Here is a 23,447-nt window from a genome sequence, read left to right as displayed (position 1 = left end):
CGATTAGGAAGGCAAGATGTGGCTCAACCATTTATCTATCTATACTTACACCTATTGAACACGCCTCCCTGGATGACACTGATTTTAAGTGAAAACTCATTCTGATGTTCAACTCTAGCTAATGAGAGAACACCTCCCCAAAATATAGCCTCCACTCTTGGGGTGAAGATTCTCCAAGGTCTAAAGAAAGCAGGGAAGGAAAGGGAAGCTTCTAGACGTTTTTAGTCAACTCAGAAGATAGGTAGAAAATGCTGGTTGCCAACCCTCCCCTTATACACACACACAAACTGAGCTGCTATTGGTAGGCAAGGGCCATAAATTGGGGAAGATGTGGCCTCTCGTTTGGACCAACCAAACATTTTGGGATCAGGAAATTCTGTCTGAGCAAAGAGAGAACGTCACTCATAAAAGCCTCTTGACTCTGGGGCAAACTACTTGGATGTGGAAGAGAAATGTGGAAGGAAATTTCATCACAGGAAGGCAGCAGGACTCCAAAACATTCTGTAAAAGTCTTTATAAACTTGAATGTTTTAGACTATTTCTGTACCTTCTCTTTATTCATTCATTCAACTCTAAAATTTTTACATAGCATAAAATCTCATCTGCAGGGAGAAATTGGTGAACAGCTTGGAGAAGCACTTCCCAATGTCCCAACCATTTACACACACTCCACAGCCTTTTACTGCTCATCTGTAACTAAAGAGTTGCTTGCAAGAAAATGTTGAAATCATGAGTTACTTTTTTCTCACTACATTCATTATAACTTTTCAGAACATGTTACCATGGAAGATTTCATGTGAGAGATGGAGGCAGAGAAGTAAGGGAGAGAGATGGAGGCGTGAGAAAGATTAATCAGGTTAATAGCAAGCAAAGAAAGAGGCATTATCCAAATTTGAAAGGAATAAAATTTTGCATAAGTTGACAGGGAGGATAAAGGGGGCTGGTGGCAGTTCATCTACAAGAAGGTCTTTTGCTCTAGAATTATCTTACCACAGTCACTTCTTAGATTGCCTCTAAAAGACCTAATTATGTGGTTTTCTTAGGTCTGAACAAATCCTTTTTTATACTGCTCTTTATGGCAGACTATAGCATGAGTCAAAAATTCCAAGAGCATGATAATCTCCATCCTTTGTAGCACCTGCTCCAACTTTATGTTAATCATTGGTGGATAATCTCGAAAGCTGAGAGCTACACATTTCCTACTATTGTATCTAAAAATCGATAGTTATGATACCAGATTCAGTTGATGAGCTCATCATGCTTTGTATTTTCAGACATTAATTTTGACTTCAAAGTTTTCAGAAAAATAAATTCCAGAGAAAGCATTATTTTTCCTTTAAAAGACTTGAACACACTTACTGATATATCAAAAAAAAAAAAAAACTGAAAAAATGTCCTTGCAAAGACAATCATTTTATAGTGACTTCAGGCTGCTGATACATTCTAAAGACCTTTGTTAAATGGAATTTCCTTTCATGGTGGCCAATTTATCTTTTTACTGTTAGCGGTGTGATAAGGCTGACAACTCCAGAGCAGCTTAAATCTTTATTCAGAAGTATCACACCTAGAAAGAGGAGGTTTTGTGTTGTTATATTGTGGTAAAGTATATAGAACATAAAATCTACCATTTTAGCCATTTTAAGTATACAGTTCAGTGGCCTTAAGTATATTCACAATGTTATATAACCATCACCGCTTTTCATATCTAGAACTTTCTATCATCCCTAACGGAAACTCTGTGCCTGCTAACTACCAACTAACCATTCCCCTTGACCATCAGTTCCTGGTAACTTCTAATCTATTTTTGGTCTCTATGAATTTGCCTATTCTAGATATCTCCTATCAGTGGAATCACACAATATTTGTTTTTTTGTGTCTGGCTTATTTCACTTAACATAATGTTTCAAGTTTCATTCATGTCATAGCATGTATCAGAATTTCATTGTTTTTTAAGGCTGAATAATATTCTGTTGTATGCATGTACTACAATTTGTTTATCCATTCATCTGCTGATGGGCATCTGGGTTGTTTCAACCTTTTGGCAATTGTGAAAAATGCTCCAATGCACATTGGTATACAATGTTTTGTTTTTAAATATAATGATGTTTATTTTCTCCTAAGTGATTCAAAGATCTTTTTCTAAAATTATTGTTTGGCCTCTTGGCAAATATATCCGCATGTCAAACCTTTAGTTAAGATTATTTTTTTAAAGATTTTTTTAATTGATTTATGAGAGAGAGAGAAAATGAGCACAAGCAGGAGGGGGGGGAGCAGAGGGAGAGGGAGAAACAGGTTCCCTGCTGAGCAGGAAGCCTGATGTGGGACTCAATCCCAGGAGTCTAAGATCATGACCTGAGCCGAAGGCAGGTGCTTAAGCAACTGAGCCACCCAGGCGCCCCTAGTTAAGATTATTTAGTAAGTCATTTAAAAAAGTCTCAGTTTATCAAAAGACAAAATTCCCAGTGGATCATGGGCAATTCTGCACAGGTCCATGTGGGGCAGTAGCCTACACCTTGGAGGCTGCATATTAGAACCCCAAAATACTGAAACTTCAATCCCTGCACCAGAATAACCAAATTAGATTCTGGGGGTGGACTATGACTTGGATATTTTTCATACTCCTCTCCCAGGAGTGGGGGGGGGGACTGAAAATTCCAACCCTCTAATGACATGATTGATTCTCCTGACAACCAGCACCCCCCACCCCCCATATTTAGGGGATTTCTAAAAGTCACCTCATAAACTCAGTTGTAGTTGAAAAGGCTTGTTCTGCATAACAAGACATCCATTTCACCTGTATGGCTCAGAAGTGACTTCAAGAACTGAGGATAAGAGACCAAATATCATAATAAAACATCCTCCCATTTCCCTTACCAGAAAATTCCAAGGGCTTTGGGAGCTCTGTACCAGAAACAGGGACAAATGTACAAATACATATACATACAAATGTTTATACATTTAAAATCCAAAATGTGTTTATTGGGATAGCTTCGCACTCGTCTTGATTCGGGATGCTTTCAGTGCTGCTTCCATCTGAAGGAGCATCCTTCTGCAAGCCTTGCTTTTCCTACAGCAGGTTGGCAGAGGACAGCAGAGCAGCCAACACAGAACTACTGTGTGTGCATGGCTGAAGATGGTGGGGATTTTATCCTGTCCTGAGTATTTCACGTCCATGAACCAGGACCCGGGGCTCTGCACCAGGCACTTCTTGTGTTTCCTCTTTTCCTCTTCTAGAGAGGAATGACAGAGATGCTTTGTGAAAGGCATGTTCTTGTGAGGAAGTCATCGCTGTTGGAAAGTAGATTTCTTATTATAAATCACAATATCACACCTCCCCAGTGTAGGAGGCCATCATACAGTCCCATTAAAGGCCTGAATAGAATTTAAGAGGTGAAGAAGGGGAGAATTTGCTCCCCCACACCCTGGCTGTTCAAGCTGGGACATTGGTCTTCTGCTCCATGACTGAGACTTCCACCATTGGCATTCCTGGTCTCTAGGGCTTCAGACTTGGGCTTGGAACTACATGACTGGCTCTCCTGGGTTTCCAGCCTGCTGACTAAGGGTCATGGGACTTCTCAGCCTCTATAATCACATGAAACAATTCCTTATTTTAAAAATCACATATATGGGGCTGCCTGGCTGGCTTAGTCAGTAGAGCATGTGACTCTTGATCTCTGAGTCATAAGTTCAAGCCCCATGTTGGGCATGGAGCCTACTTAAAAAAAAAAAAAAAGAAATGTGAGCTCTCAGGCCCCAAACTAGACCTGCAATAATAAAAAAACCCATATATAGATATTGATATGGAAATATGCTCCTATTGGTTCTGTTTCTCCAGAGAACCCTGATTAATAGGCAGTTCAGTTATTCAGAAAACAAAAACAAAAAACAAAAATAGGAGCCAAGTGTAAGAGAATTGTATGGGAAGCAATTCAACTTCCAGCAATATAAGGCTAAGAACTGTAACCAATCTGAAGGTATTGTCTTTATTTTTCATCTTTTAGTATGCAGTCATTTGAATCACTTCTGTACCAGTTGCTGAAATTACTCATTTAAGGAGAGCTAAGTCTGCTCCATCTAAATACAGAACCCACATAAGTGGAAAGATGGTAAAATCTTTCCAACTCTTGGTATGAAAGTATTTTAAATATTTATCATTTAGCTTTCTACATGTACTTTAATATTTTATTATACTGCCGGCATCCTTCATGTTTATCTACAACTCTGTTCGACAGTAATTTCATTGATCAGGGATGGACAAATTATGGTCCATGGACTGTTTTTATATGGCCAAGATAGAAATAGTTTTTACATTTTAAATGCTTTTTAACAAATCAAAAGAATAATGTTTTGTGACACATGGAAATTATATGAAAGTCAAATTTCAGTGTCCATAAGTAAAATTTTATGGGAACACAGCCACATCCATTTATACTAGGATGGGGCGTTATGTAGCTGCAACAAAGACCATATGGCCTTGCAAAGCCGAAAATATTTAGAGTCTGGCTGCTTACAGAAAAAGTTTGCTGACCTCTGTCCTAGATAGCAAAAGGATGCGGGTTTCATTTCCTTTGTGCATTAACTGGCCTTTCTAATGAAGGCGATAATTCAGATGTGCTACTAGCATAGGTTTTGACTAGGCCACTCAAAATCTGGATAGGAAAACGTTTACCAAGCTATTTTATAGTCTTCACAAATCTAGTCTATAAGGTGTGTATAATAAATGTCTATCTGCTAAATTAGTAAGTAAATAACTGGAGAATCTCAAAGCATGTAGCCTCAGCAAGAAGCTAAAGAAAGACATACTTATTCCTGCTGTATATTTGCACAGAGCTCAATGTGTATATATGGCATACACTTCAGGAAGCATATCCATATCTGATATTATAGCTCTTTCCCAACAGATTTATAGGACGTTAAAATCACAGGGTACGGGGACACCTTGTTAACCAGAGACAGTACCATAGAATCATAGATCTAGAAGGGCAATATTTCATACAGCTGTTGACTTGAAGCAGGACCAGGTTTGAATCATTCCCAAAAGATAAATTTGCTCTTTAATAATAATAAAAATGATCCAGAGACACCTTCTAACTTTCTGTGGTTAGATATTTCAGAAGGTCACAACTAAATTCCAAAAAAGTACTTCCTATTTTTCAGCTTTAGTCTGCATATAGTAGCATAAGCATATTTTTGAGGCCATTCATTCAATAACTTTATAAACAGCATTGGCCATAAAGTTTTGCAATTGTGTCTCCCTTCTCCTGGTCACCTTATTCTTAGTTTGGGGGCAGTGTTTGGTACATTTTTATGTGTTTAAAAGTTATCACCACTTGGGGTGCCTGGGTGGCTCAGTCAATTGAGCCTCCCACTCTTGTTTTTTTTTTTGCCTAGGTCATGATCTCAGGGTCCTGGGATTGAGCCACATACCAGGTTCTGTGCTTTGCAGGGAGTTTGCTTGAAATTCTCTCCCTCTCCCTCTCCCTCCCTGCCCTCCCCTCTTTCTCTTTCTCAAATAAATCTTAAAAAAAAAAAATTATCACCACTTCTTGCATCCCTGGTACTCATAATGATGGGGATTAATAAATTGTGATAGTAAGAATATTAGATTTGGGGCTGCCTGTGTGGCTCAGTTGGTTAAGCATCCGACTCTTGATCTCAGCTCAGGTGTTGATGTCAGAGTTGTTAGTTCAAGGCCCACATTGGGCTCCACATTGGGCATGGAGTCTACTTAAAAAGAAAAAAAAAAGAATATTAGATTTGGAGTCTACAAATCAAATGTGAGTTCTGGCTTAAGATGGTGCCTACAATATTGTGGATGCTCGGTGAATATTTGTTCTCTTGTCCTTTTCTCTGTGAAGCTGGATGATTGACAGACTCTCTGTGAGCAGCAGTTTTCTTACCTATGAAATGGGAAATATGGAAATCATATGAGATGTTTTTTAAAACACTCACTAACCCTATGAAGCATTATGTAATTGCGAATTATTATAAGGAAATGAGAATTTAAAAATATAAGAAAAACTTCTGTGAGGTTGACTCTCAATGGTCAGAGAGTCAACTTGGACATTGTCTTCCCCCCACCCACTACCAGATTTTGAGTTCAGAGAGATCATTTACTTGATAAACATAGACCTCAGGCCAGCCTTTCTTCATTCTGGCCATCACGGCACTTAGCAGTAATCAAGCCCCCAGTGAATTCTAAATGAGGGTCCTGACTTGTGCTGAATTTGCCTTGGAGGTTTTTCAGTACAAAGATTTTTTAAATATGTTTCATTAGAAGTTATAATGAATTATCGATCAAATATTGCAGATTACTTTGCCCAATTGTGTAAAGAATATACATAGATTTTTCTAAACAGGCTTTTTTTTTTTTTTTTTAATCAGAGGTTAAGAGAACAGCATCGTGAAGGGGAGTAAGTCAGAGGGGGAGACGAACCATGAGAGACGATGGACTCTGAAAAAAAAACTGAGGGTTCTAGAGGGGAGGAGGTGGGGGGATGGGTTAGCCTGGTGATGGGTATTAAAGAGGGCACGTTCTGTGTGGAGCACTGGGTGTTATGCCAAACAATGAATCATGGAACCCTACATCAAAAACTAATGATGTAATGTATGGTGATTAACATAACAATAAAAAAGAGAACAGTGTCGTTCTGGCTATTTTATACTAGACTGAGGGGGAAAGCCCATTTAAATACACATTGATTATTTCAAATCTCAGAAAAAATATTTGATTTTAACAATTATAAATACACTTATTTAATTATTTGTGTGTTTGTTTGTTTGTTTGTTTGAAAGATTTTGCTTCTAAGTAATCTCTACACCCAACATGAGGCTCAAATTCACAACCCTGAGATCAAGAGTCACACACTCCTCTGACTGAGCCAGGCAGGTGCCCCTATAAAAATACTTTAGTGTTTCCTTTTCATAAAGGGGCCATGGTTTTGTTCTAGAAGTAAAACTAACACTTGGTTTTATTTCTATTTCTCTTTGTCTGAGGGCAATATTTTGGCTGTTCAGCAAGGTCACTGTCCAACTACTCAGTTTGCTGTTGTCACATGAAAGTAGCCGCAGATAATATGTAAATGTGGGCAGGGCTGTGATCTCATAAAACTTTGTTTAAAAAACAAAAGACCAGCCTACAAGCTCTAGTTTTCTGACTCCTCTTCTACGCTAATAAGTAAAGACCACCTGAAACAGCTTACTGTTACCCAGAAGAGTAGCAGTACAGAGTCCTGTCCCAGGGCGGTATCCAATCTCCAGCTAGCCCACAGGAAATCTGATAGTCTTGCCATCACAAAGGACTTCACACTGGTCTACTACATTGGTGACATACTGATTGGAACAAGTGAGAATTCACAAGTACGCTTTATGATTCTCAAGGCATGTGCCAGAGGGTGGAAGATAAACTCTCAGTAAGTTCAGGGCTTGCTAATTTGGTCAAGTGCCTAGGAATCCAGTGGTTCAAGGCCTGTCAAGTTATAGGGAGGGGAGGGGGGGAGATTAAATTTCTGCAACTTGTAACCCCTACCACTAAGAAACAATTCCTAACTCATACTACATATAGTTTCAGAAAATTACCTGACTACCCTTGAAGGTAATGAGTCAGATATTATTTGTTGGTACTTAGCATCATTTCCATTCCCTTTATACTCTCCCTTTCATCATAGGAGCTGGATGAATGAGAACTACATTTCCCATAGTCCCTTGTGGGAAGGGTTCCCAATCCAGTTTAGATTCTGCCAGTGAGATGTATACATGCATGGATTAGAAGGCAGGAGAGAAGTAGGAGCTATTCCTCTTTCTCCTGCTGTGTTGGTGGAAATGTGAACTTAAGACAGGATTTTTTGGATCAATTTCCCTTCCTGCTTTTTATCCCAAGGCTGCAAGGCAACCATGATCACTGATTTCCATCTCTTGAGTTTTTTTTTTTTTTTTCTGACTTCTGCATGAAAGTAAGGAATTTCAGATTCAGTTTTAGTGAATCTGGAAGCTGGGGGCAGCTCCCCAACTTTCACTCTGTAAGCCTCATCGAAAATTCATAAGTACCTCTTTCTCTGGTTTTAAATATTTAAATTGGTTTCTACTTTCTTGACTGAGCTTTGACTGCAGAGAGAAACAGGATCTAATTCATTTTTGCAGTTTCTGTATTACTCAAGAAGATCTGTTGGTGAAGTGCAGCTGGATGACTGAATAGATAGATCCATTGCACGCATATTCTAATAATTTTGTCATGAAGCCTTTTGTGGCATCATTCTATTTCGTGTAATGGTGAGGATCATTACTGTTTGTGTCTAAATCTCAAGCAAATGAGTCCTCCTTGGGGATTAGTACAGCATATTATCACTCCCTGCCATCTGGCAGGTGGATATGAAGAAATAAACAAGATATTAGTTGAGATAAACAGTTTTTGCTGGTTTAATATCATATACAATTTGACCTTAAGTTCTGGGGCCACTTGGGCACTATCTCTTAGTAAATAACTTCAAGAGCCCAGATAATAGTAAAATGTTATAAAATAATCAAGAAGTGGTGTGCTTTGAATATTTATTATCCTGTTTTTTTATTAACAGCTTATTGACATATAATTCAACTAAATGCACAATTAAAGAGCAAAATTCAATGGTTTTTAGTATATTTACAGAGTTGTGCAACCATCACCACGATCTAATTTTAGAACATTTTCAATATTCCAAAAAGGAACTCTGTGAAACAGTGCCCCATAGGATTAATGAAGATAAGACTATTGGGAAATTTAAAGTTTATTTTTCAGAGAGCGCTTTCTCCCTAATTGGCTATTGTTTCTTTTCAGACCCCACTAACAAACCACTAGCTGTCTCCGCAGAGGCCTGGACTGACACAAATGAAGGTCATTGATATAGTTCCAGCCTCTAAATGAGCAAGGCCCTGCATTCCTTACCGGAGATAATGATCCCAAGATCCATCTCAGAGCCTGCCCATAGCCCCTCTCCTTGTCCTCCAGATGAACTCCTGATGTCAGATGCCAACATTTGCCTCATTTTAATGTTAAGTCTCCACCCCCAAAATGACCATGGGATGTATGTTACATATATGTTTGCTCAATGCACATGCTCCATCTTTCCTCACCAATAGTATAAATTTTCTGGCCCTTTTCATCAATATGTATGTAATCCCAGCTCGTATGACTATAAAAACTTATTCTAATCCTTAGTTGGGTGAGTACCCTTTTGTCTCCTCATTTGGCTGCCTCTGGAATAAACCCTTTCCTTGCTACACACCCAATATCTCAGTGATTGGCTTTGCTGTGTGGGTTTAGTTGTACCTGTGACTATTCCAAGTTATCACCCTCTCTCTCCCCTCCAGCTGTAGGCAACCACAAATCTACTTTTTGTTTCTCTGAATAAGCTTAGCCTGGACATTCCTTATTTTCCCACATCCTCAGCAATGTTTGTTATCGTTATCTTTTTGATTATAGCCATCTTAGTGGGTATGAAGTATCTCATTGTGGTTTTGATTTGCACTTCCTTAATGACCAAATATGTTGAGGATCTTTTCATGTGCTTATTGGCCATTTATATATCTTTGGTAAAATATCTGTTCAAATCATTTATCTGTCTTTTAATTTGGTTATTTTAAAAAGGTATTACTGAGTCAAAGGTGTTTTAAAAAAAAAGTCTTCTAGATACAAATCTCTAACCAGATATACGATTTGCAAATATTTTGTCCCATTGTGTGGGCTGTATTTTCACTTTCTTAGCAGTGTCCTTTGAACTTTAAAATTTTGATGCAGTCCAATTTATCTACTTTTTTATTTTTGTCATTTGGGTTTCTGGTGTCATATTTAAGAAATTATTGCCTAACTCAAGGCAAAAAGATGGATCTTATGTTTTCTTCTAAGAACTTGATACCATCATTTTCAATATAACTTATTTAAGTATAAGTTCCTATAATTTAATTTTTAATAATAGCTGGTCTTATTCATCAGGTCTCAGTTCCAGAAGTTTAACAATTGGCTCTTGCAGTCTGGTGTGAGCCAGATCCAGCACATCATTGGTACCAAGAGTGTACAGGGCTGGACGGATCTAGAATAAAAACATTAGGACCAATAGGAGAAAGAAGCTGCTGGTCACTCACCCAGATCACTCAACCAGGAAGGCAGGGGTGCCCAGGGAAATCTAACCTCACTCCAAAATCTGGTCTTCCTAAAGGCAAGTAGAAAATTCATCTAAGGCTAATCCCATGAGGGACTCAGGTGTGCTTCCAGAAACAGCAGTTAAGAATGGGATTCCTTTGGGGCGCCTGGGTGGCTCAGATGGTTAAGTGTCTGCCTTCGGCTCCGGTCATGATCCCAGGGTCTGGGATCAAGTCCCGCATCGGGCTCCCTGCTCCTTGGGAGACTGCTTCTCCCTCTGCTTCTCTCTCTCTCTCTCTCTCTCCCTCTGTCTCTTATGAATAAATAAATAAAATCTTTAAAAAAAAAAAGAATGGGATTCCTTTGGACTAAATCAGAAGACAAGTTGGGGGCTGGTGGTGGCAGCATTAGATTGATTTATATTCTATAAAACTCAAGAGATTAGCGACCAGGGAAATGAGTTCTGACTGAGAGAAAGAACGTTGGTAGGAAATAAATGCGGTAGTGGCTCAAGTCATTAGATGGAACGCAGAGAAAGCTCCCATACTGTGACCAGACAGATCACCAGTCTTTGTGGAGTATGAAAGCAAAGTCAAATTACTCTGGGCTAGACCCATTGACTGGTAAGAAGTATGAAAACTTGAGAGAGACAGAGGATACCAGATTTCAGAGTTAGCAAGAACAAAGGATTGAAGGACATCTAGTTCTGGGAGAATATCATTTGAGGTATCTGAATTACTCTCCCCTCACAACACTTTCTCCTTGATCCCTTGTTGCTAAAACCAACTAGAAATATTGGATGAACTATGTAAAAATATCTTTAAATGTTTCATAGAGTTGGCAGAACATTAAGAGATCTATAGAAACAACAAAAAAAGGAAAAGGAAAAGAGTCCTGAAAGACAAATGATCTGTAAAGCTGATGTTCACCCTTATGATCAACCTAAGGGACCTTTGAGTGTACATTTTGCAAATTACACAGTATGCAGAAGATAGCAGATACAGCCAAGGAGCTATGCAAGATTGTTCAATAAATTTGAGATTCTAATAGGCAACGCAATCAGTATGAGTGAACAGGAAATGAATCTATCCTAAAGAAGAAGATCTTGCAAATTTACCTGTCTCAACCTTTGCCCTGGGAGAATGGGGGAAAAAAATTCCCTAAGACTTCATAACCTTAAGCAAGCCCTTATGTGGGTTTGAGACCAAATTCAAGCTACCTATGTGTAGGGTTGCCAGGTTTACCAAATAAAATAGAGAATGCCCAGTCAAACTTGAATTTCAGATAAACAATGACTAACTTTTTACTATAAGCATGTCCCAAATATTGCACTAGAAAAGAGTGTATAGAAATGAATAGTGGTGGCCTTGAATGCATAACTGAACTTATACTTAATTTGGTAGGCAATCTTAACTGTATAGAAGTCAGCCTCAAAAGTTCATCACAGATAGCAAACCAGCTTTCAGAGTCCATGCTCTTAACCGTTCCACTATGTTATGTATGGACGAGGATACCTATTTACAGAATCCAGTGAATTTTTGACAAAATATTAGGCACTTGATAAGTATTTGACTATTAGAAAAATTTCAGTGTTGCTGATGATTTGAGAAGTACAACTGTAGGGGCACCTGGCTGGCATAAGTAGGTAGAATGAGCTGACTCTTGATCTCGGGTCATGAGTTCAAGCCCCATGTCGGGAACGGAGCTTACTTTAAAAAAAAAATTAGGGGAAGGGGAAAAAAAAAAGAAATGCAACTGTAAACCTTTGGAAAGTACCAAATGAATAGTAAATTCAATACAGTGAGGGCTTTTGGGGAACAGATACCTTGCCTTTACACTATCTTTTTTTTAACCTATAGAACACTCTGATATACTACTAATAAAATTCATTAAAATCAAACAAGTTTCTCTTAACTTGGTAAGTTTACTTTTGTTGTATGCATCAAGAAAATAATACAAATAAAAGGGGAAAAAAAGTCCAAGGATATTTCTACAAAGTAGAATTTGACATAGCTTGTAACACTTTCATTTCAGTTATAGTGTTGTCATAATGATCAAGATTTAGGGACTGGCATAATACCACAAAACATCATATCATAGTGCAAATTATGCTATATATATAAAAATATTATATATAGATATTTTGAAATAGCTATTAGAAAAATATTAAAGAAAAAGGTGACATCAACTATTGTATATCATTTATTTACATGGAGAAATTATATTTAGAAAATGTACTGTGTTACTACAAAGTGATAAAGGTTGAAAGTCAGAGGACCTTGGGTTGACACCTTATGATGAGGGGATTTTTGCAGTTTTGTTGATTATAGTTATTTTGGCTTTCTTTCATCATATAGCTAGATCAACAGAAAATAAAAGATATTTTTTTTATCTGAAACCACATAATATTTAAGCAAAGGGCTGTTGGGTAGTGAATATATTAAAATAGATGACTATCACTAAGGAAATCCTTTACTGTGTCAGGGAAAAGAGACTCAAGGTTTCTCCAACTCTGATTCTATTTCTTTCTGGCACTTTTAAACTTTTTCTATTTTTTTTTTCATTCCTTATATCATCTAATTGATACACAATTCAAAGAAAACCACATAATATAATTGCCAACTATATTCTGATGGGTATGCAAATAAGATTAGTCTTGCTAGTGCCATCTTGTGTAATATTGTTTTAAATATCAATTACACAACAGAAAAATGAGGAATACTTATGCCAAGTAAGCAATAAGGTGATTAAATTTGGAAAGATGTGAAATCTGCTAACCCAGGTATTAATATCCTATTAATATAATCTGTTACTATGTTGCTGAAAAAGAATTATAACATTCACTTAAAATGGACAAGGAGAAGTTCAAACATAAACCACATCAATACTTTCAAGCACATAAGAGGACAGTGAAACCAACAAATAATATTTAGCCCCCATGATCTACAAAGTAGACTCTGACATAGCTTGTAACACTTTCATTTCAGTATTCAGAAGATCTTACCAGAAAGTAAGAACAAGAAATCACTAAGGCAAAATGGTCTAGTGGAAAGCATGACGGTTGACATGATTTATATGATACAAAAAATAGCCAAGAAAACATGTGGTTTTGAGCTAAATCTTACAGGATAAACTATCAGATGAGAAACAAATTCCCAGCACTAATCAAATTCAGGAAACCTAATTAGAGCTGTTAAGCCTAATCTCACAATTGGCATGTGACCAAAACGTGGTCAGAAGTACCAACTGCTTTAGTGTATAAAAATAGAGATTATCTCAAGACCAACAATATAAGAACATTATTATCTCTAAGTAATGATACAACCTAGTACATTCCTCATAAAAATTAAATGATCCCATTTCATTTGATTGAAGAAAAAGAATCACGTTCTTGATGAATATATTCTTACGGTGATTATTTCTTATTTTTACCTGGAAAGGAAGAAGTGTAATAAGTATGTAGTAATTCAGGAAGCTGATGAAATGTATTTAAAGGAAAAAAAAAAAAAGATTCTGATTGTAATCGCAAAGACAATGAAAGTGTTCCAGCCATCATCCCCTAACTTCATACACTCTCCCTGCGTGTCCTCAAACAAACCCATAGTTTCAATGATCACTTGTACATCTCTAAAACTTCTAAATCACCAAAATTCTTCCTTCAGTGTCTTCTCCTCCCAGCAAATGATTCCACCACCTATTTTCATGACATCCTTAGGAAGTAGCTCCCTTGACACAGCCCCATCCAAAAACTTACCGGAATCCATCTATCCTAACCAATCCTTCCTATTTCTCTTATCTAAGCTCAATGCCTTCATCTTGTTCTAACGTTATACTCCCAATATTACTTAACCGGTTTTATTCCTTTACTGTATCTCTCTCTACTAGTTCCTTCCCATGGGCATTTAAATGGAACAGAGTTGAATGGCACTCCCACCCCTCAAAAGCTAGTGAAACTGCTCAGATTGGGGTGGAACACGAAAGTCCAACCACCCATGAACAATTGCTGCAAATTCTTAGGCACTTACAACCATAGGACCCTCCCAGCCTCTAAGCGAGGTGTCCATGTGCTCTGCGTTCCTCAGCCTTCTCTTTGGTTTCCACAGCGGAATTGCTCACACTGAAAATTGATGGATTTAATTATTGATTTTACTCAAGATGCCTGAGGCATGCGGAGAAGAGTTGCATTACCCGCCACACACTTTCTGTCATCTTGCTCCCTCAACTTGCCCCTCTCCATCCTCTCACTTCTCATTCACCCTCTTCATTCTGGATTGCTCTGAGAACTCCCAACTCACCCCACTTCTAATGTCTTGGTGCCAACCAATTTTCTCTTTCTCCACATTATTGTTTGCTAAGTTTTGCCAGGGATTGTCTTGCAATCTCTTAAATCTAGCATTTCCATTTCATTTCTGGGCCAACACCTTAGTTCAAGTCTCTGCCTCTCATTCTTTGATGACTACAGTACCACAGTGAACTAACTAGACTTGGGGCTTTCACTCTCTCTGCCTTCTCCAGTAAATCCTGCACAGACATGAAAGATGGGTCTTTCTGAAGCCATCATTCACCATGTCAGTTCCAAGGTCAGAGGTCTTTAGCAAATCCCAGTTCTTGTGTAATAGAGTCCCAATTGCTTATCCTGGCATTTAAGACCTTCTATAATCTGGTCCCAACCTAATTTCCCAGCCTTATCTCCCAGTCCTCTGAACCAGTCAGACTGGTAGACCCACTCTCTCTTGTACCTACTTGCATAGTCCTGACTTCCAGCTTGGAATGTGTTACCCCCTGTGCTCTAAATCTCTCACTCCACTCATTTTCAGACCTGCTCTCAAATATTACCTCCTCTTCCAAGCTTTTCCTGGCTCTCTCAGGAAATCTTTATCCTTTGGACACATTATCTCATTTCTTTCGATCTGTATTAGGGTGACAATTGTCTGTTTGCTTGGGACTGAGGGGTTTCCTTGGACATGAGACTTCCAGTGCTAAAACTTGGTCACTCCACCTATAATATATGTGGTGAGGGTTCTTGGGAAGGAAGGGAAGGCAGTGACTTTTGTGGATACCTGCTGTGGAAATTCAGATGTCAGGGCTGTCCACAAAAAACTCCAGGGAGGGAAAAGTAAGGTGAGGACACTTATTGGCCCTAACAACAGGCCAAGTGGGGCTGAAACCTTTAGATTAACACATAGCCAAAGGGATCCCATTTCTGCAATTCCCTTCTACACACACACACACACACACACACACACACACACGTTAATTTATATATATTAAATAAATAATTAACTTTGAAGGAATTAAGAAGAGCAAGGGTGAATACAAAGATACATTCCAAGTAAAGGAGTTTTATCTTTTTTCAATTTTTATTTTTTAAAGATTTATTTAGTTATTTATTTTTTCAGGGAGAGAGTGCACATGAGCAGGGGGAGGGGGCAGAGGGAAAGGGAGAGAATCCTCAAGCAGACTCCCTGCTAAGCTTGGAGCCTGATGAGGGGGCTTGATCCCAGGATCCTGAGATCATGACTTAAGCTGAAACCAAGAGTCAGACACTCAGCGGACTGAGCCACTCAGGCACCCCCCATAATGAGGAGTTTTAATAAGGAGCTAAGTGGGTGGGAAAAGTACAAATCTTAAAACCAAGAGGAGTATCTAGACGGGTAAACAACCTTTTCCTTTTATTGTTACCTTGGAAACAGAGTAGGAGTTATTCAGTGCTAGGAGAATTAAATACAACCCAGAAGTTGAGGTCAGGCTTTCTGTGGATTTTCTGATTCTAAATTGAAATCCAAGGTGAGTTAGAAAGTTTTGCTAAAATGGCAGCAGATTAGACAGAGAATTTTGTTAGATTTGAAAGATGCACTTGCATTTCAGATCTGTTGCAGAACAATATTCAGATCCGTTAAGAAAAGAAAACTGTTGTAATTGTTTCTTCTGTTATAGAAGAAAAGATGAAATGAATGAATGAAGATGTATTATATACAGATCAATGGTGAGTAAGGGAAGCATGGATCTGTTAAATGTAGATGCATGTTAAAAGGGATGGAAGGGCCAAGAGCTATCTAATAATCAGGAGGCATTAGGTGTACATGAGACACCTGTAGATAGGAGTACTTATCTCTGTACCTTTCTGATAGAGCAAGTATGTGTCAGCAGCTTAGGGAACCTCCCAAGTATGGGCCCCCTTGCATGAACCTCAGTGCTTGTCCATATAACACATACAAACAGAGAAAGCGGATGGAGCAGCAGAGATAGACAGGATAAATGAATACTGCATACTCCAGGAAACACATTTGTATAAGGATTTAATATTCAGCCATTGAAATTATGGTATAAAAGAATATTTAATGACTGTGAAATTAGTCACAATATATCACAAGGAAAAATGCAGGTTATAAGGCCAGATGCAATATTATTCTATTTTTATAAAATATATACTATAGCACATGTGTGTGTATAGTATATAGAGAGATATACTTCTGCTTGATATGTTATAGTTAATTTTAAACATTATTCCATGAGTTTTTCTGAATTTAAAAATTGTATAAGACAACACAAGTTACTTACATAAATTAGAAATCAGAGGGGCGCCTGGGTGGCTCAGTTGGTAAATGTCTGCCTTCGGCTCAGGTCACGGTCCCAGGGTCCTGGGATCGAGCCCCGCATCGGGCTCCCTGCTCAGCGGGAAGCCTGCTTCTCCCTCTCCCACTCCCCCTGCTTGTGTTCCCTCTCCCGCTGTGTCTCTCTCTTTCAGATAAATAAATAAAATCTTAAAAATAATAATTAAAAAAAGAAACATTTTAAATTATTTTAAATATTTCTGACTTCAAATTTCTAATTTTTTTAAAGATTTTATTTATTTATTTGACAGAGAGAGACACAGCGGGAGAGGGAACACAAGCAGGGGGAGTGGGAGAGGGAGAAGCAGGCTTCCCGCTGAGCAGGGAGCCCGATGCGGGGCTCGATCCCAGGACCCTGGGACCGTGACCTGAGCCGAAGGCAGACATTTACCAACTGAGCCACCCAGGCGCCCCTAAAATGTTGTTTCTTGACATTTAACTTTTCAGATTTTTTAATTGTGACTGGCTACGGAAATAAATCTATTATTAAATAGGTGTAATGATTTTTTTAAAATGTAATAAACGTGGCCTCCCTTTGTCCCCTTTATTATTCTTTTTAATGTAATGAACAGTCATCTCTTAAACAAATGTTATACTCAAACATTAATTTATTTTTTATTTATTTTATTTATTTTTAAGATTTTATTTATTTATTCATGAGAGACAGAGGAGGAGAGAGAGGGAGAGAGAGAGAGAGAGAGAGAGAGAGAGAGAGAGAGAGAGAAGCAGGCTCCCAAGGAGCAGGGAGCCCGATGCGGGACTTGATCCCAGGACCCTGGGATCATGACCTGAGCCGAAGGCAGATGCTTAACCATCTGAGCCACCCAGGCGCCCCTCAAACATTAATTTAAAAGCATAGATGTTTTATTTTATTTTCTTTTTATTTATTTATTTTTTAAAAGATTTTATTTATTTATTTGAGAGAGGGAGAATGAGAGATAGAGAGCACGAGAGGGAAGAGGGTCAGAGGGAGAAGCAGACTCCCTGCCGAGCAGGGAGCCCGATGTGGGACTCGATCCCGGGACTCGAGGATCATGACCTGAGCCGAAGGCAGTCGCTTAACCAACTGAGCCACCCAGGCGCCCATGTTTTATTGTTAAACACACATTCCTCATCCAACAAAATGAAATGCCATCCTGAGTTGCCCTGGATGACCAAGGGCCGTAGTTGACTTTCTACTGATAACTGGCTATGTCTTGTGAAACCGTGTGACTTCATTTTCTTTGATAACCCCTTGTAGATGTAGTTTATTGGGAGGACCAAAGAACCTTCTAGGACAAATCTAAAGCAACAATAACTGTTTTGGTAGAAATGCATGGGGATGAGACCATAGCCCAAAAGAGAACCAAGGGACCTGAAGAGAGAGCTCACCATACAGCATGGAGTTGGCCAGATGCATGAGCCAATTCAGCAGCAGGCCCTGAAGGTCAGAGAGGGTGGGAGCCCAGGAGTGTTGTTGCAGCTTGAACTGGAACCCTTCCAATCCAGTTCTCTTGGCACTGTACATTATCCTCCGGGGAGAAAAAGGCCGTGTGTATGCACTGCTAAAAGATAAACTGAGGCATATTAAATTTTTAAGAGTTTATTTGAGCAAAAATTGTTTTGAAGCTGGTGGCATGTAATCTAGCAGAGAGGAAGGAGCTCTGGGTGGGGAGCTGTACGAAATGAAAGACTGTTATGAGCAGAAGGGATGGGAACAAGGAGGTTATACTAGGAACAAAAACTGTGTGGATTCTTGCAAGGTTACTTTCCTTGAGGAGGTGTCAGGGGTCTATCAGGCAGATTCCTTAACTAGTGCTAATCAGTTGACTCCTGACTGGTTTAAGATTCCATTTCTAGGACAGTTGAAACTATAATTAAGTCTTGGTTTGGTGATGTGGGGCTTGACATAAGTGACTCTGTTTTGGGCCTGTTGTCTTGTTTTTAATAAAAGGAACATGCTTTCTCAATGAATTCTCTCTCAGAGGTCCAAATAATCTTGTGTCACCTTATCCATTGTTAAAAAACAAAATTCGACTGAATACAATTGAAGATCAAATTGACTTTATTCAATGATTCATCAAAAGGGGCAGCATACCATCTAGCAAATAAAAAGGAGCTCTAAAGAGCTGAACAAAATGTGAGACTTTTATAGTCAAAAGAGGGCAGGGACAAGGGCAGATTACATTATCTTTCTTTGGGGGACAGAAGGGGTCTATCTGGTGCATTACCTCACTAGTGCTGACCAAGAAATTCCACATTTACTGGTTTAAGATTACATTACTGGGAGAGGTTGAAATTGTCATTAGATTAGATATGAAGTGCTGGTTTACTGACGTGACACAGCATAAGTGACTCCATTTTGGGTCTGTTGTCGCTGTCTCCGCTTCTCTCTCAACACCGCCAAGCAGAATGTAAAGCATGGGGGAAAACTGGTGTTCTCATTTGCAAGAGATTGTAACCCTGAGGACTGAGACGATCCATGTGGCCAGGTGAACCACCAATCAGCCGATGTCTGGTGAGGACTGAGGGCTTCCTGGAAAGGAGACTGAACCGGAGTGGCTCAGAGAGGCAAAGGCAGCCTGGAAGATTCATTAGCGATGTCAGACACCATTTAGAACCCCAGATGTATTTTGGAGTTATTTCACCAGTGGCTGGAGTTCTTGCTAGAGCAGGTAGGTTCATTTAGCAATTAACACTCACATGTTAATGTCAGTGTCAGCTGTTTTTTTTGCCTTAGGCTGTGAAGCTTTAGGACATTATTACTTATGATACTGTTTCTTTTTTATGAAATTTATTTGGGTATGTTGCTTTCTTTTTTGACAAATCTGAGTATTTAAATAGATCTGATGCTTATAAAAGTTTCATTCATTCAACAACTATTCATTGAGTAACCTCTATGCCCTCAGAAATACTAAGACTTTGTCTGCTTTCAGGTGGTGACTAGGAAATGTCTGGTAAATAAAGGTTGTTTAATAAGGTTCATTATGCAGATATGAGTTACTCTTCTCTGCTGATAGGATTTCTACCTCTTCCGGAAGTGGGGAATATCTTTACAAATGGAAATTTATGTCACCTTCACAAAGTGAAATTTATGCCCTGCTTTTAGCATAGAGGGGGAGGGCAGAATACTTTCACTACTGTTTCTCAATTGCTCCCAGCCCCAAATCTTGATGTCCAAGTGACATCTTTTGGGGTGGCATATTCTTATCCCCTTCAATATAGGCGTGGGTTACTTTTTTTTTTTTTTTTGCAGCTTTTAGTTTATTACTTATTGCAGAAACTCATGTTTCTTTCTCTGCTATTAGGTGATCAGTTCCTTAAGAAAAAGAACTTACCTGCACAACCTCAGGGCAGTGAATGTTAGGGGAACCCCGTTGTACCTCTCTAATCAGCCCATAATTGCTATGAGTGTGCAAATCATATACTCAACTTGCTAGAATCATTTTAGAATCAGAGTAACAAGCTTTATTACTTCCTGTGCATGGTCTTTATGTCAACTATCGTGGTTGTGCCAAGGTCCTCTTTGCTTCCATTCCTATTCTAGGATGCATTCAAGATCAGTCAAGCGGTATTTGCGAAATAGGCTACATTAATTTGAGGGGTGCACCTAATTTTTCTTACTGCGTGGCTTCTTTGCATTTAAAAGTTCAGTAGAATTCTGTTCCAAGGTCAGCCCCCCCAATTAAGTAAATTGCTTTTTCTCCCATTTTACTCGTACCAGTGCTTTAATCTGCAAAATATCAATTAGCTGGTTTCCATTTCTAGGCAGAAAACCATTGTTAAAAATTCGAGGCTTTGCCAAATTTGCTTTTTAAAAAAAAAAGCAAAGTAAATAAGACATTTATACAGAAGGACATGGTCTCATTCTTGTACATCTTGCTCTTTCCAAATATTTTGTAATCAGAACTATTTTGAAAGCTGTTTGCAAAACTAAACACACGGATCCTTAGAAGACCGCCATGGAATGCTTGCAGGCAGGTCCCAATCTTATCCTAATCTCAAACCGTGGGGCGGGAAAGGCCGCGCCACGGGAAGTGACTGAGGGCTCCCAAAGGCCGCAGGAGGCCTCCCGATCTGGAGCTCAGCCGGGGACCGAGCGCCCCTCGCGGCGACCCCTTCGCCCCCCCCCCCGCGCGGGGCTGGCGTCGGACGCACCAATCCGGGTACCACCGGCGAAGCGGCCGGCCTCTTCCGCCGCTTCCCGGCGTCCGGTCTGGCCATGCAGCTCCTTCGGGCGCTGCGGCTCTGGGGGCTCGGTGCCTCCGCCAGCCCGCTCGCCGCTGCCCGAGGCCCCCGCGCCGTCCCCCGCGGCCACCGCCCCCCGCCCCGCCTCCGCGCGCCGCCGGCTCGCCCCGGGCTCCGCCCCGGTCTCCGCCTCCGCCTCGCGCCCGGCTCCCGGCCGCCTCGCTTGGCCGCCGCCGCCGCCCGCCCAGACGCGTTGTCCGCTAGCGTCGCCGCCATGGAGCGCCCCGGAGCCGGTGAGCCCGGGCTGCGGAGCGGGCCGGGTGGGGCGGCCGCAGCCGGGGGCCGTTGGTCCCCGCTCAGCGCTCAGCCTCGGGGAGGGCCGGGCCTCGCCGCCCCGCCGGCGTCCCCAGCGCGGGGAGCGCGACCTCACGCCCGCCGCGCTCGCGTTCTCTTCTCTGTACCGGCGGGACTCCGGGCCGCGCCGAGGAACACCGCGCAACCCGGCGTGCCCCGGACTGCCTGGAACCCCGCGTTCCAGTGCGCGCGCTCTTGGCGTGGCGGGAGGCGAGGGGTGCAAACCTGCCCCAAGTTTCACTTTTGTTTCCCCCTTTCTGATCTTGTGACCTTCAGTTCCAATTTCAAGCCCCCCCACTCATGGTGTTTGTGTGGTCAGTGAACTCAGAAAAGTCTCGGTTTTCGTCGTCTATCCCAGACCTTAAAGATCTGAGCCACCGCGCTGTTTCATTTAGGAGTTTATTCTAGGTGTGGAAATGACCTCTTTTAAACTGGCGCCAAATCTGTAGTAGGGCCCAGAATTCATTTCCAGCTTAGGTCAGCATTATTGTGAACGGAACTTTGTGGGTGGAGCTAGTGAGGGGTTGGACTTGGGGGAAAGAGACCAAAAACCAATTAGAGAAAAGGCTCATCTGCGAGACGCTTTTTGTAGTATAAACGCATACAAAGAGAAAGAGCCTTAAAATGTTAGAATGTGTTACATGATAGCCGGTAACGAATAGAAATAGGTGTACAATCATTATGGGAATGAATGATTAAGACTCGTGGGTGGGTTTGGAGGGCATAGAGAGTGGGTGGGGGATTATCAGGGAGAAAGGAGACCCACACCCTGGCTCTGTGCTTCGTGTGTGGCCTTGAAGTTCAGGATACTGGTAACATTATCTGGGCCTTTTTCCTTACTCATACTTGGTTGGCAAAGCTTAAGATGTTTTTGGAGTTTACTGTGTCCCTATGTTCCTTTTCACCCAGTATTAACATTCTGTCCATTTCTTTCTAGTAGTGGATTGTATTTTTGTTCTCTTTTTATGAAGAGGAAACCAAAGCTGACTTGATTATCACACAGCTCAACACTTATCTAGATGTAAGATGCTGTTATTTTTAGTGGCTAAGCCCTCACTAGCATGGATGGCAGGGACCCTTTCCATTGGTTCTTGGGGAACATACCTCCCAGATATACCTAGTAGAGTGAACAGAAGAGTCTTACTTAATGAAGTCATATTTTATTATCCAAATAGGAAGCTTGCATTTTGTGTGACAGAGGGCAAAACTGTCCTTTTTTCGTCTGTTGGCCTGTCTTTAATATAAAGTCATTTGCTGAAGTGCACATATATTTGAATAGTAGTGTATACTTAATGTACGGTTTTATAATATATTTTAAATGTATGCATTAATCCTTTTTATAAAAGTAATATTCTATTTAAAATATTGGAATAGGGGCACCTGGGTGGCTCAGTCGTTAAGCATCTGCCTTTGGCTCAGGGCATGATCCCAGGGTCCTTGGATCGAGCCCTGTGTCGGGCTCCCTGCTCTGCGGGAAGTCTGCTTCTCCCTCTCCCACTCCCCCTGCTTGTGTTCCCTCTCTCATTATGTCTCTCTGTCAAATAAATAAATAAATAAAATATTGGAATAGCAGAATGAGGAAAAATACAAATATTTTGAGTACAGCTAGGTCAGCATTAGAAATAATTTATATCCTTTAGACTTTGTCTATATAATTGTAATGACAGAAGATATGCAATGTTGTATTTGCTTTTTAAAAAGTCAATATTTGTTAGAAACTTTTTTCGGTTGTCGCAGTCTTTATAGCCATTATTTGTAGTTGTCATTAGAGTGAGTGTGCTTCATTTATTTCTCTGTTATTGGGCATTTAAGTTGTTCCACTTTCCTTTAAACAAAGCTGTGGCGAGTCTAGGTCAGCATATGTGATAGATACAGATATGTTCGTAAGAACATTTTCATAGCTTCAGAGTGTTTTCTGAAAGCATTCCCTCAGTTTACAGCTCCATAAACTACGGATGTTGAGAGGCAGCGGGGTGTGTGGCCAGAAAAAAGTTTTTTCAGTAGAGTGACAGGATTCGAATTCCAGCCCCAAAATTAGCTGTAACCTCGGGCAAGTTACTTAATTGGCTAGTCTGTAAAACCAGTAAGTTAATAGTACCTCCCTGATAGCATATGGTTGTATGGATTAAATGAGTCATTTTCTATACAGTGCTTCCCGCTCTGCCTACTGTTACTACATACTTAAGTGTTAGCTGTCGTGG

General features: G+C 40.2%; 1 protein-coding gene and 1 pseudogene across 3 annotated transcripts in view; one reads left to right on the top strand and one right to left on the bottom strand.

Annotated features, from left to right (window-relative positions):
- Window positions 1-3,017: 3,017 nt before the first annotated feature.
- Window positions 3,018-3,267, bottom strand: LOC118357216 (annotated as a pseudogene).
- A 17,774-nt stretch (window positions 3,268-21,041) lies between these two features.
- AKAP7 (A-kinase anchoring protein 7) overlaps window positions 21,042-23,447 on the top strand; it is a 144,317-nt gene continuing 141,911 nt past the window's right edge. For 2 of the 3 annotated variants that reach the window (XR_003521662.1, XM_027603462.1), the window contains exon 1: window positions 21,042-21,185. Coding sequence is in view for 2 of the 3 variants with exons in the window: in XM_027603462.1 (XP_027459263.1) it covers window positions 21,167-21,185 (19 nt within the window). In the remaining variant the exon portion in view is untranslated. The remainder of the gene's footprint in view (window positions 21,186-23,447) is intronic. The other variant, XM_027603461.2, reaches the window with a different exon arrangement.

This window comes from Zalophus californianus, chromosome 7 (genome assembly GCF_009762305.2).
Source record: "Zalophus californianus isolate mZalCal1 chromosome 7, mZalCal1.pri.v2, whole genome shotgun sequence".
Lineage (NCBI taxonomy): Eukaryota > Metazoa > Chordata > Mammalia > Carnivora > Otariidae > Zalophus > Zalophus californianus.
The sequence above is the reverse complement of the archived record's forward strand: the minus strand, read 5'-3'. Positions and strand labels throughout refer to the sequence as shown.